General features: G+C 42.8%; 1 protein-coding gene across 1 annotated transcript; it reads left to right on the top strand.

The window, feature by feature from the left end:
- Positions 1-1,416: 1,416 nt before the first annotated feature.
- LOC311000988 (homeobox protein engrailed-2b-like) lies at positions 1,417-4,626 on the top strand (the record flags this gene model as incomplete). The annotated part of the gene is made up of 2 exons (XM_083991923.1): positions 1,417-1,963; positions 4,307-4,626. 2 exons carry the CDS (start codon positions 1,417-1,419, stop codon positions 4,624-4,626), a joined length of 867 nt encoding a protein of 288 aa, XP_083848049.1.
- Between the last annotated feature and the right edge of the window lie 9,278 nt (positions 4,627-13,904).

Below are 13,904 nucleotides of genomic sequence, written 5' to 3'. Positions count from 1 at the left end.
AACCAATGAGCACAGCAACAGTAGCTATACACTACACTACACTACAGCCATTTGTTTTGTTTTACATGAAGACACAGAACAAAGTTATGATTTAGGCTATTTCAGAAAAAAAAAAACAATGACAGTTTCACACACACACACACACACACACACACACACACACACACACACACACACACACACACAAAATACAGAAACACACTGAATCTGGTGTCTCTTTAAGCATTTAATGCATTTAATTTACAACAATTAAAAAAGGACAAGTTCGCTCAGCCAATTAGAGACAGGCAGATTGTTTCTCTGCTGACCTCCTGTGACCCTGGATCAGCTGGAAATGATCAAACCCTGGGTTAAAGGCTCAGATCTCACACTGCTGGCCTCAAGACTCAGAACCTGCTCTGAACAACACAATAACAAAATCATTTAAACAGGAACACGTGAAGAAGAAGAAGAAGAAGAAGAAGAAGAAGAAGAAGAAGAAGAAGAAGAAGAAGAAGAAGAGACAGGCTTTGACCCTTGTTGCGTTCAGGTGATGTAGTAAATTGGAAGTCTTAACAGAGTGACATACCTGTAAATTCTAAGAAGACCACCTGCTGATGCACTTCACCTCTGTTTACAGAAGATGCGTTTACTGTCTCCAGCTCCACCCTGATCCCACAGTCTGATGACATCATCACCTCCACCTGTGGCTGCTGGACCCCAGACCAGAGGTCATAGGCTTGATCCAGGGATTTCTGGTCTGACCCGGTCCGGACCGAGGCTATCTGGTCAGCAATAGAACCACCACTTGGAAAAAATAAGAAATAAAGCTGCAATAATGAGACGTTTCCGCTGTGCAGTGAACGCACCACACACTGACCGTGGATTGGGTTAATCTGCGCCTCCAGGGAATTCCGGGAGCTTCACGTGACAGCGGCTCTCCGCCTCTATTGGTCCGAGGCACGTGTCGGAGAACCCGTAATTTAACGTCATGGCAGCCCCTCGCAGCCAATCAGAAATGAGAACCAAAATCCGTAGTGAAAGTATTTGAGCTTCGTCTTCATCAGACTCTTTCAGCTGCTGGAAGCTTCAATGATTTTGTGCAGAGCCGCAGAAATAAAAACACACTCGAGATTTTTTTTTCCTCCCCTTCTTCAGCTGAGTTTCATGTTTTGATGAAGGTGTGAGGATGAGGAGCGGCCTCTCCAACTGAAGCATGAGCTCTCTTTGTCAAAATCATAAGAGGCGCCTTTTCTCCGCAGAAACACTGTGAAGTGTTCAAACAGGATTTTAAAGCTCTCACTTTGAATTATTAGCTCCTGAATTATTCTCATTAATTAATCAGAAGGTGAAGAGGACGCGCCGGGACTGTGGGATCACTGCTCTGCAAAAAGGACGCACAGAAACAGGTCCTGAGGGCGGCCAGGCTTCATCATTATGGAAGAAAATGCTCGCCGAGACCCGGAGCGCCCAGAGGACTCCATCCGTGGCGAGGAGTCCAACCGGGCCATTCTGCCTCTCCTCCAGCCGCCTGGAAACCAGCAGTCCCACAGGATCACCAACTTCTACATCGACAACATTTTAAGACCGGACTTCGGCCGAAAGAGGAAGGACGGGACTTTGGTCCGGGACAGAGACAGTCTGGGACTGGGAGTGATCCTACGGAGAGAGGAGCTGACGGGGAGAAATAAGGCTCCCAAAACTGGCAACCCGCAGCAGGGTGGAGCAGGAGGCGAGGGTGGTGGTGATGGTGATGATGATGAGGAGGAGGACGACGACACGGGAGCATCCGAGGACCAGCATCCGGACCCAGAGGCCAGGACGCCTGACCTGAGAGTCGGGGATGATGACGCGGCTGTGAAGGGTCGAGCGGGCGACGAGGACCGCTGCCTCAGCCCCCAGGCCAGCGCGGCCCCCGGAGCCAAGCCGATGCTGTGGCCGGCCTGGGTTTATTGTACCCGCTACTCTGACCGTCCGTCCTCAGGTTGGTGGGAAAAAAAACAATGTCCAATATATTGTTTAATGAAATAAAAAAACAAGACAAAATTCTACAAAAATAAAACAAGATAAATAGCCTATAACAATAGACTGAACAGTGCAAAAAACAAAACTAGGCTCCTTTTGAATTGTTGAAAAAACAACAACAACTGAGATGCAGAAAACTCAGTCTCTTTATTCAGAGAGAAACATGCAAAGTAAAAAAAAAAAAAGAAGTAAAATCCACAAAAGAAAGAAAGAAAGAAAACAAAAGACTTCGGTTTTATTCTTTTTATTCTTCCAGCTGTTCCACACTTCTATTAACACACTCATCAACTGACAAACCGATTATTCCACCATCATAATTGATTTATATATTTAATATTTCATAACTTCAACATTAGGGGAAAAGATTTTTACCATTTTATTTAAAATTTCTTTCATCATAAAGCGATTTTAGACACAAAAAAGTAGTTTAAGGCGGAATAGAAAGTAGTTCCCGTTGTTGTGGGTGATTCGATCCGGATCCTGGATCTAAAATAAAGATAAAAGTCTGAGAGATTGCAGGAAAGTGATTTAAAAAATAAAAGAGAAATGAAATAACAGAGAAAAATCAAATGAAAACGAGCAGAAGTGAAGTAAAACCAAGTTTAACGCCATTGTTCCTCAGTCTTCTTTGTTAATATCCATTAGCATATTTTTTTTGACAATGGTGGAGGGGGGGTTTAAAAAGTGAGGCCGTGAGTCCCGGAGGATCTGGATTGGATGTGAAATGCTAAACCAAGACTTTAAAGTCTTTACACCGCAAAAACACCTAAATAAATAAATGCGTAAAAACGCTTTTCGTGCGCGTCTTGGATTCTGAAGACCACCTGAGTCCGCTTTAAAACCGGGTTTCGTGGCCTCAACTCGGAGTTTAATGTTAGAGGTTATTTAGTGGACGCGTGGTGGACTTGGACTTTTCCTTTGTCGTGGTTTAGACTCAAGGAGCTGGTCTTTCTAGAACCAGGAGAGACCAGCTGAGCGCAGGAAAGTTTTGTGTTTTATCGAAGAGAGGTTTGGTGAGAACGGGTCTGATCCGCTCACTGATGATGTTTTATTGTTGTAATGAGGCACTGAAAGTTTCCATGAGGCCTGAGCCTGCAGGGTCTGACCCTCACAGGGTCCTGGGTGGGGGGGGGTGCTGCAGCACAGACCACCACCAGGCCTCCGTCAGAGGAAAACACTTGTTTATAGACCGAGAAAAGACTTCTAGTGGGTCTGAGCTGGACTCTGGGTTCTGGTCTGGATTGTGGTCTCACTAGTTTCTAGGCCTATAGATGTTAAATGGAACAGCTGACTGAGGCCTGCGTGGCTAAAGCTCCCATGATTCACTTCGGATCAGGTGCTTTTTGTTTTAGTTTTTCCCTTGATGCGTCTGAACATTTTCACACAGGACGAACCCTCTCTATATTTAGGAAACTATAGTTTTTAAAATTTGGTTCCCATGGTAACAGGGGAAAGAGGCGCCTAACCCCCCCCCCCCCCCCCCCCCCCAGTCCTCCATCATACCCTGACCCCACCCCCATATAATATATATGCACCCTCCTCCTCCTCTTCCCGTGCGTAATGGTGCTGCAGCAGATCTGGATTTAGATGTGGATCTGGATGTGGAGGACCTGCCGTGGGCCTGTGATACTGATACAGTTTACAGTTTCACTTCAGGATTTTACTGAACTGGTTTCAGGGGGTTGACCCCATCAGCTGTTCATATGACAAACCCACTCTCAAAAACAAAACATTAGAAATGAATTGGTTTTAATAGAAGAAATCCAAACAGACGCTTAACTAGAGATACTATAGTGGGAACAGAGAGGGGATTTTTCATTTAGTCTAATAATAATAACCTCGAAAACGAGATGGCAAATCTCAAGGGACTATCCTGTGCAATAAAGTCAATTCAATTCTAATAAAAAATAAATAAATAAAAAAAAAACTCCGGTGGATCTGATGGATCCTGAATTAACACCCCCTCTACACTGATCCCTTGTCTCCCTTGACTAACAAGTCCTCAGTAGGCTATAATGACTCAAACTGTAAAAAAATATATATATTATTATATATATATATTTATTATTATTCTAATTATCATTACTAGAATTACAATGATTATTATTAGTGCCTACACCCGACAGGTTGACATGTTTGGACCCCGCTATAAATGTCGCTAGTGTTCTGACTTTACACAAACAAAAATAATAAATAAATAATTATTATTCAGTTGGGATCAGAATCCCCGACACTCCTGTCTCTGTATACAGTCTCTGGTTCTGATTCTGAACCCCTGCATGTTGTTTCTCCCCGACTCCAGGGCCCAGATCCCGCAAACCAAAGAAGGCGGCGCCGACCCCGAGTAAGGAGGACAAGCGGCCCCGCACGGCCTTCACGGCGGAGCAGCTTCAGCGGCTAAAAACTGAGTTCCAGAACAACCGGTACCTGACCGAGCAGCGGAGACAGAGCCTGGCCCAGGAGCTCGGCCTCAACGAGTCACAGATCAAGATCTGGTTTCAGAACAAACGGGCCAAGATCAAGAAGGCCACTGGGAACAAGAACTCTCTGGCGCTGCACCTGATGGCGCAGGGGCTGTACAACCACGCCGCGACCAAGGACGGCAAGTCGGACAGCGACTAGAGAGAAGGCCCGAGTGGAGGAGGAGGAGGAGGAGGAAGTCCTGAACCATGCAATAAAACCACTCCAGTACCAGCATTCATATTTAAAACCAGACCAGAGACGACTTTGGTTTGTTTGCAGTGTGTGTGAGTGTGTGTGTGTGTGTGCGTGCGTATGTGTGCGTAGTTTACGTGTCCTCAGGGCTTTAGAGCGGACTATACTCTGGTCAAAGATGGTGCTGCGTTCACGTCCCAGTCAGAGATGTATAGACCTGCACCTCAGTGTTCACCAGCTCAGTCACATGTCAGAGGCCAGGGCCTGCGCGGCTCAGGCGCACACAGCTTCAGCGGATTCAGATTCAGATTCAGATTCTAATTCAGATTAATTTGTATTCATTTTAGGTATATAAAACAAAACTTGGTACAAAATAAAAAAATATATATCAATAATAAAAATTAAAAAAAAAGAAAATTGACCACCCTAGGGCGAACAGAGCTGACCTTTTAGAGATGGGAAAAGTCAACAATACAAGGACACTGCAGCCCTGTGTGTCCGTGAGGCCCAGTGTGTGTGTGTGTGTGTGTGTGTGTGTGTGTGTGTGTGCGTGCGTGTGTGTGTGTGTGTTTGCGTTTTATTATGAAACGAATCTGCTGAAATCCAAAGAGTTTTGTGTGGGAGCAGCTCAGTGTGTTTGTGTGTGTGTTTGTGTATGTGCGTGTGTGTGTGTTTACCTGCTGTCTGCCTTCTACAGCCTTTACAGGCGCGAGACGCGCCGCAGATCTGGGAATGTAACGCCGCAGTTTGTTGTAATGAACAGTGACGTCATGTGTGTAACAACTACACAGAGTTGACAATGAACACAGTGTAACAAAATATTATATGACCTGGTTTATAAAGTAGATACAGATTTTCAGAATAAAAGCAGGATCTTTTTTTTAAAATTGTATTATTATTATTTTCTGTTGAGCTGTGGGACAACACTTATTTTGAAAAGTTGTCCATTTAAATGACCAGCACAAAAACTCCAGTCTGAGCCTAAAACAGCTTCCTCTGCGCTCCCAGAACGGTCTCGCAGACCAGCCAGGAAAACAGACCAGTTTCGGACAACGAGGAAATAAACCGCTGTGTTTTCTTTTTTTATTATTTATAATATCATGGACATGTGAGGCCCGTGGACGCGGGCTCTGCAGTGTTTACATAACTTATTTTCCTGCAATAACTCCTGTGTTTGAATGCAACATCTTCTCTGGGTCCAAACCAAATGCTGTGAATGCTTCTTATTTCAGTTCCAGACGTGGACGAGCTTCTGCCTTAAAGTCAAGCTGAAACCCTCAGAGTCAGAGCAGCAGCTTTTCTGTCAGCGGCGGTTTCATATCAGGATTTTTTACAGATGAAATAATCAGCTGTTCTCTTTTATATGCTACATGTAAATAATTTATATCGTGATGGTGTGATGGTGAATAAACGACAACAATGCAAATTTGCAATTTGAAATTGTGCTTTTATTTTATAACCGGGGAAACGGCACGGCTTAAAACATCTGGATGATGATGATGATGAGCAGAGAGGAAAGGAATGAAGACACAACAACATGGAGGACTCTCCAGCTGTGTCTCACCTTCATCCTCTACAGGTGATGCTGCTGGTCCGTGAGCAGTGACGTCAGACGCAGGTGACGGCAGGTGCACGGAGACCAGCAGCATCCCACTGTTACAGTAAATGCATCAGCGGATCACGTGACACATGTGTTAAGTTAATTGGAAAACATTTAGAAACTCACAGGTAATATTAAATATAACAGACTCATTATTTACAATGCAATACATAAGGAAGAAAGAAAGAAAGAAAGATTTAATTCATATATTGTATATTTTAATGAACTATTGATATTTTTGGAGACAGAAGCTCCTTACATGACAGTAGTGACATAAGCAGGCATCATAAATGTTTTCAGATTGATCACATATGATTTCACTCTGCACTTCTTTACCTCATTGAAACACTAATGTTTCTGTGTTTGGAGTACATGGGTTTACCTGAAACCCTATAGTCGGGTAAAGCACGCACATCCAAACGTGTAACAGGTGCAGGACTAAAAAACTAAATTAACTTAGAAGAAAAAAGTGAAGTCTGCACTCTGTGTAAAGCTCCTCGAGTGTTTATTATATTAAATCAACGTTTCAATCCCAGTGGATCTTGTCAGGATGTACCTTTTTCGTGATAAAAAAGCATCAAAAAGGAGGAGATCCTTTTTGATGCTTTTGTATTATCACAGTGCAGAGTGAATCTGAGGACGTACCTCACTCTGTCGTTAACCAGTCAGTCAGGATTCTAAACGCTACGGTGGATCCTCTGTGCTTTTCTTCATTGTGAGATATTGCATTGATTCCCTGAGCAACAGCTTCAGATAGTACAATCCTTAAGCTGCTAAACATTTCAGATATTTTTATTCATGCACTACAAAAGAAAAATATGTTACACATGAGCAGTTGCAACAGATGTGACAGGATCACTAACAACTCAGGAATAAAAAAAGGCTTCAGATCAGATCATCATCAGACCCAGAAACACTTCACCTGAACCTAACACAGATGAACTGACCTGAAGTCAGAGTGAGTATCAGACACTGAACCGGATCATTGGTTTTCAACAGAGTCACAGAGCAGCACCACAGAGACCTGTGACCCCACATGTTCACTTTTTTATTTTTTATATTTTTGAACTATCTGTTCACACTGGAGACCTCTGACCCACAGAACTGCAGCTCTTCCTTCCACTCAGCCACTACAGTAAGTCCGTCCCATCATTGTCCCGATCAGTTTGTCCCAGTGGCATGGCCAAAGTCTCAGGTCGAAACTCAGAGGACGACTGATGAGAGGTCCACCAGCAGCATGTGGCTGTAACTGGAGCTGTGTGTGTGCAGTTTACCTGAGAGTGAGGTGAACATGGAGGAAATGAAATGAGAGCAGAGATCCATCAACAAAGAGCCAGAGAGTTGTCTGGGACTTGTCCATTGGCAGCAGCAGCAGCAGCAGCAGCAGAGACCTGGACTCTGTGAATGGCTGCAGGAGACTCATCTACATTTCCTTTCTTAGCTGCTTGTATGTGGAAGTAACGCCCAACGGCTGCTGACTTGATGAGCCCAGCTACTCTTGACTTGGAGGAGGAAAAGGGGGAGAGAGAGTAAGAGAGAGAGAGAGCTGCATAGTCTGGGGCTGCCATCTGAAGGGGAGGTGGGGGAGTGGTGAGGGGGTGAGGGGGCAGGGAACCTGGATGAAGGTCAAAATGCTTTGGGTGTCCATGCAAAAAGCAGCATGTGACAAAAGTGCAGCCAAGAAATGGTGAGAAATGGACATGTTTCCTCTCTCTGACTCCCACTGGGGAGATCAAGACTTTTCCAGACTCAACATGAGACTTTTCAGTTCACATTTCAACACTTAAAAAAGAATTATGGTGCTGATTCAAAAGCTTTAAGTGACCGAAGACTTCTCATTTGACTCTCTCTTGCGTTTGGACTGAATCCTCTTGTGTTCTCTTACAACACAGTTTAAAATTGTGGTTTATGTTACAAAGGCCTGAAGTGATAGATGACATAACATAACATAACATAACATGACATGACATGACATGACATGACATAACATAACATAACATAACATAACATAACATAACACAACACAACACAACACAACATAACATAACATAAAACATATAACACAACATAATATAACATATAACACAACTTAACATAACAACATAGCATAACATAATATATACCATTACATAACATCACATAAAACACATAGCATAGCATAGCATAGCATAACATAACATGTAACCAACTGCTTTTGTTACTGTTTTGATATGATTCTTCTTCAGAATTATTGAAGATTAGGTAGAAAACAGAAAACAGCTACTTTGGTTGAGGGGTCAGGGTGGTGGAGGACTCAGTAGAGATGGTTTGTGTTCTTATTGTCCTGTGTCATATGAGGAGGTGGGGTATTGATTTGGTTTGAATGCTGCATAGAGATAGAGGGCTGTCCTCTGCAGACCTCATGTCCATGCCCATCCCATCCTCACAAGAAAAAGGAAAGCTGCGTTAATTCCTGTTCATGCAGATAAAAGTAAATAGAGTAAATATAATAACCACAAAAAATAAAATTATAGTACTTTTCTAGGCTACTGGTATGACTGTGTTATGTGTACAAAGCAGACAGATAGATACAATTGGTCAGAAGCTTTTTTCTTTGTTCCTGATGTGGTCTTCAGTTCTGTTTCCTGTCTCATGCCTGAAAACAACCTGTTCAACACAATCTCACATGTGTTAGGATGAAATCATGCTGACAGCAGCAACATTCAGTGGAACAACTGCAGTTTAAAAACCCATCTCAATTTGTATCTATTAATTTGTTAAATGGATAGTTCACCCAAAATTCAAATTTCACTCATTATCTACTCACCCTCATGTCGACTAAGAGCTGTGAGAATTTTCAGAGTCCTCCGTGCCTTCTCTCATACCTCTTTTCCACCAAACTGGTTCCAGTGCTGGTTCGGTAGTGTTTACATCGATAAACAAACTTAATACGTAAGGGATAATGTATAGTTCGGAGGTTGTTATGGAGAAATAAACCCCGACAGGTTGTATGGAACCCCGACGCGAAGCGGAAGGGTTTCATTCAACATGAAGGGGTTTATTTCTCCATAACAACCGACCAACTGTACATTATCCCGCTTATTACACGGTTTACGAGTGAAATAATTAATTTGAAACATAATGTTGATCAAAATACGACTTTCATCGATTTAAAATTGCATTTAGCGAATCTGCAAGACCGGTCACTTCCGCTGTTTTGCCGAGCCTCCTCCCGTTCGTGCATTTGAAGCCTTTGATAATCAATCAGTGGATCGATAGATTACCATACACGTGTTCAGATGTGTGTATTGTGTGTAGTCGTATCTGTCATAAACAAGTGATTAACTTTACTGTTTACGGGGTGCGTTTGTGTCGCGGAGTCGCGGTGCCACCGAGACGAGAGGAGGAGAGCTGTGACACCGGGTCAGATGGCTCCGATGCAGGTCTGGTTTCCAGCAGCGGTGTGGAAGGAGCCTCCACTCTCCTTGTAACAAGTTACCAGTCATTTATCTAACATCACTATTAGTCCGAAGCTGTTTAATGACGGTAAAAATGAAACACAATGTAAATATCCTGCATAGTTTCTCTTTTCTGTGCTGCGCTGATCAGAGCGGCGTCCCTAGCAATGGTCTGTTATACTTGACGACGGTCTGTTATACAGAAATAACAGACCGCAGAACGCAGCGCTGGACCAATCAGAGAGCAGCATTCAATAGAGCCGTGTAATAAGTAGCGATAACGTGTCTGTATATCTTAGCGCTGGTCTTGTTGCTAAGGTAACCCTGCTGCCAGCCCCTGGAAGAACCGGTTCTTAGCTCTGGCCCAGCAAGAAGTTGGTGCTGGTCTGGAACCAGTTCTAAGAACCAAGAACCGGTGCTTAGGCAGTGGAAAAGCAAAGAACCGGTGCTAAGCAGGAACTGGCTCCGAACCAGCACCGGAACCAGCTCGGTGGAAAAGGGGTATGAGTTACGGGGGGGTCCGTGCAGCAGTATTTGTCCATATAATGGTTGTGAATGGATACCACTTTTCTTCGTCCAAAAAGACACACCAAAAAACATCCAAATACCTCCATACTGCTCGTCTGTAATGTCCCTCTTGTATTGAAGCCCCGACATGAGAAATTGTTCCGCCGGTCAGTGCAAATCATGCAAGATTTGCACTGACACAGGAAGAGCAGTGAACTGAGACACTGGGAGCTTCCGCTACAAACAAGCTTAAGATATAGACTTATTTAATTTTTTTTGGAACAATTTCTCATGTCGGGGCTTCAATACAAGAGGGACATTACAGACAAGCAGTATGGAGGTATTTGGAGCTCTTAGTCGACATGAGGGTGAGTATAATGAGTGAAATTTGAATTTTGGGTGAACTATCCCTTTAATTTGAACAAGAGGCATATCACTGAACATCATTATAGCAGAAATGGTTATTTACATCCATCATTCCACACCAACCTGCACCTGTGTTTATTGTAGTTTTCCATACTTTACCCACACAGAGTATAGCAACAGAGTCACTGTTCTGTTAAAAACCATTCTCTGGTAACATTTTAGCAGCAGTTCCTGTTGATTCTGGGGGGGGAAAGCCTAAAAACATCTACTTTACCCAGAGTTCACTCATCTCCTTGTCATAAACTTAACCTCTCCAACAGGCAGAGGCAAAGGGCAGACGAGCAGAGAAAAGAAAAGTACATATCACTGAGTATTGATGTCCCATGTGTCCCTCGGACAAAAGACGGCCCATCCAGTCCCCCTTCCCCCCACTGAGTAATTTAGCCATAGTTCTCCAAACGCTTCCTAGTCAAACTTGGAATATGGAATGAAGGGGACGGGGGCTTTGTGGCGGAAATATAATTACGGTGACTAAAAGCTGCTGAAGGTGGAGAATGGGGGATGACATCAGACCAATTTCACACTCAGGCCTTGGATGGCCGGGCCAAGCCTGGGCCTCGCCGCGCTGCACTGATCAAAGCCTGCTGCTGCCACCCCGAAAGCCAATAAAAAGGGAGACTTAACTATGCTAATCTCCAGGACAAATATATTTTAATCTTGTTAGAATACAAGTTAATGCCACAGCTCAGTGACCAAACTTTATGCTATCAGAATATAAGGTGAGAAGAACACAAAATCACACTTTGTCTCAGAGGGTTTCTATTAAACATGAGGACATTTCAGAAAAACAACATGGAGGAATCAGACTGCTCTGATATAATGAGGCCTACCGAGCTCCATCAAACTGTCTGACTCGGCAGACTCTGAGCCTCCAGGCTGAGCTTCTTCTTCTTCTGCTGTGACAAACTTGTCAGCCTGAAAACACAACAGGTTCTCCAATATAAACAGCTACAGCAGCACACAGCTGGTCTGACGCTATGCGCCCCCTACAGCGCCACACATGAACTGTGAACTCACCTGACCATGTCACAGCGCCACATGTTAGATTTGGTAGGATCCTGGTTTGGGTTGAAGCATTTTGTTACGGTCAGATGACCTTTGCTCTCATGGTAACGATAATAAAGATAGTTATTAGACATCATGTTGATTGTTGGTGTATTGTTTTATAATTTAAGTTTTATTAAAGCTTTTATAATACAAGGACAAACTCCTTCCTCTTGTGTTCGGGTCACCGGTGACCCGTTTTCAGGTTTTAAATGCATAAAGGTACCACATAGATTTATTTATAGCATCAAGGCTTTTGGACTTTTTCAGGAACCTCTATGTAAACAAAATACAACCAAAAATGTATTTCCACAAAATTATAAAATGCTCTGGTTTAAATTATGACATTTGTGGTGTTATAGGGTCAATTTTGACCTGGTTATAACAATAGGAACAATAATGAGAGTTCAAACTGAAATCATAAATGCAAAACCAACCTTTTCATGGATAAAGAAGCCTAACTATGTAACCAAGAGATAAGAAACAAATGGGATGATAAATAATTATTTTAGTGTGTTTTACAGCTGATTTAAGACTCAGGTCAAAACCGACCCCAACACCATAAATGGTAGCAGAAAGCTGACAAGAGGAAGGTTACATTGAAGCCAAGGGGTATACTGACAAAAAAGGCCCAGAGGCCCACACCAAAAAAAATATTAAAACCAATATTTTCATGGATAAGGAAGCCTAACAATGTAACCAAGAGAAGAAAAACAAATTGGATGAAAAAAAATGTTTTTAATGTATTTTACAGCTGATTTAAAACACGGGTCAAAACTGACCCAAACACCATAGATGGCAGTAGAAAGCTAACACAAGACGAAGGATATACAGTCAAAGATGCATGATCTTGGTACAAATGTTCCACATGTTATGTTGGGATCAGGGTAATAAAAGATCTTATTATTTCCCATGAACCTTCCTCCCTCCTGTCCAAGTCCATCACGGCATATTGACTGTTGGTTTAAAACACCTCCTGGACTCAGCTCTGCCCAGTGTCACCATGACCTGTCCATCAAGTCACCTGACGTCCTGCTCCTGTCATAACAACTACAGCCACTGGAGACACTAGCCGTGTCTCCACTGCAGACAGGACCCACCGGGCTCTTACGGCGACATGCAACAGTTTCGATCATGGTGCGGTCGTTGTGCAGCGTTTTTTTTTTTTTGAACTGCTCTTGTTGTCCTGTTGTTTTTTCCAACAGCATAGACGCTTTCTAAAAAAAAAGAAAAAAAGATTGCCATCTCGATCGTCACGTAATCCTGCGATCGCGTAGGCCTGTTTATCACACTTTTTTTCTTCTTTTTTTTTTACTACGCCTACTGTTACTCTCTCTTTTTTTTGGCCATCTCGCGTTTTTAGTAACGTTGGGTTTTAAAAATGCTGCTTATTTCGGGGCTTTCTCTTAGCGTCACATCCTGCTTTGAGTCTGACCAATCAGCACAGAGTAAATCTCAAGCCCCACCAGGACTTTTTCAGGGCCGATCTCAGGTCAGCCCCGTAAAGGTTCCTGTAAGCAGCCCTGTGGGGGAGGTTCCTGCAGTGGAGACACGCACCGACGGGGCCGGCCCTGTAAAATTACCCCGAAGTTCCTGCAGTGAAAACGCACCTACCCTAACTCTGTAGCTTACTTTAAATCTCCTCTTATAGTGGTTTTGTTAACATAGCCCTTGGCTATAATGTTGATTTTTGGACTTTTCCTTTCTTTTACAGTACTTGTAAACAACTTTGTAACTTTGCAAAGAAATGTACTATGAAAACAATACTTTTTTTTTTATTCTATAGAGGGTGTAAGAAACTGTTGCACATACAATGTATAGGCTTGTTACCATTTGTTTTGGACTGTGCTATAATCAATTTTCATATTATGATTAGCATATAGTATGTATAGATCTCATTGGTTAACAGCTCCTTGGAATTACATAGTGAATAATTGCACCTCATTATTATTAATATGTTGATTTCTTTTAGAAAGCAGCTGAAGATGTTTTTATTTAAGCAGGCTTGACAGGTCTTGTGAATCTATGTGCCTATGTTTCTACTTGTGTTACTCATTGTATTTTTATGTCCATTTTATTGTAAAGCACATTTGTGTTTTTATCTGTGAAAGGTGCTATAAAATTGTACTTTCTTACTATTATTTACTGTTCACAACAATAGTGAATCCACCACAGGCCATCATCGCTGAAACGTGGTGTAATTGCAAATTCTGCCCATTTAACACTGTGTT

Source organism: Trachurus trachurus (assembly GCF_905171665.1).
Source record: "Trachurus trachurus genome assembly, chromosome: 17".
Classification (NCBI taxonomy): Eukaryota; Metazoa; Chordata; class Actinopteri; order Carangiformes; family Carangidae; genus Trachurus; species Trachurus trachurus.
This window is presented reverse-complemented; position numbering and strand designations above follow the sequence as displayed.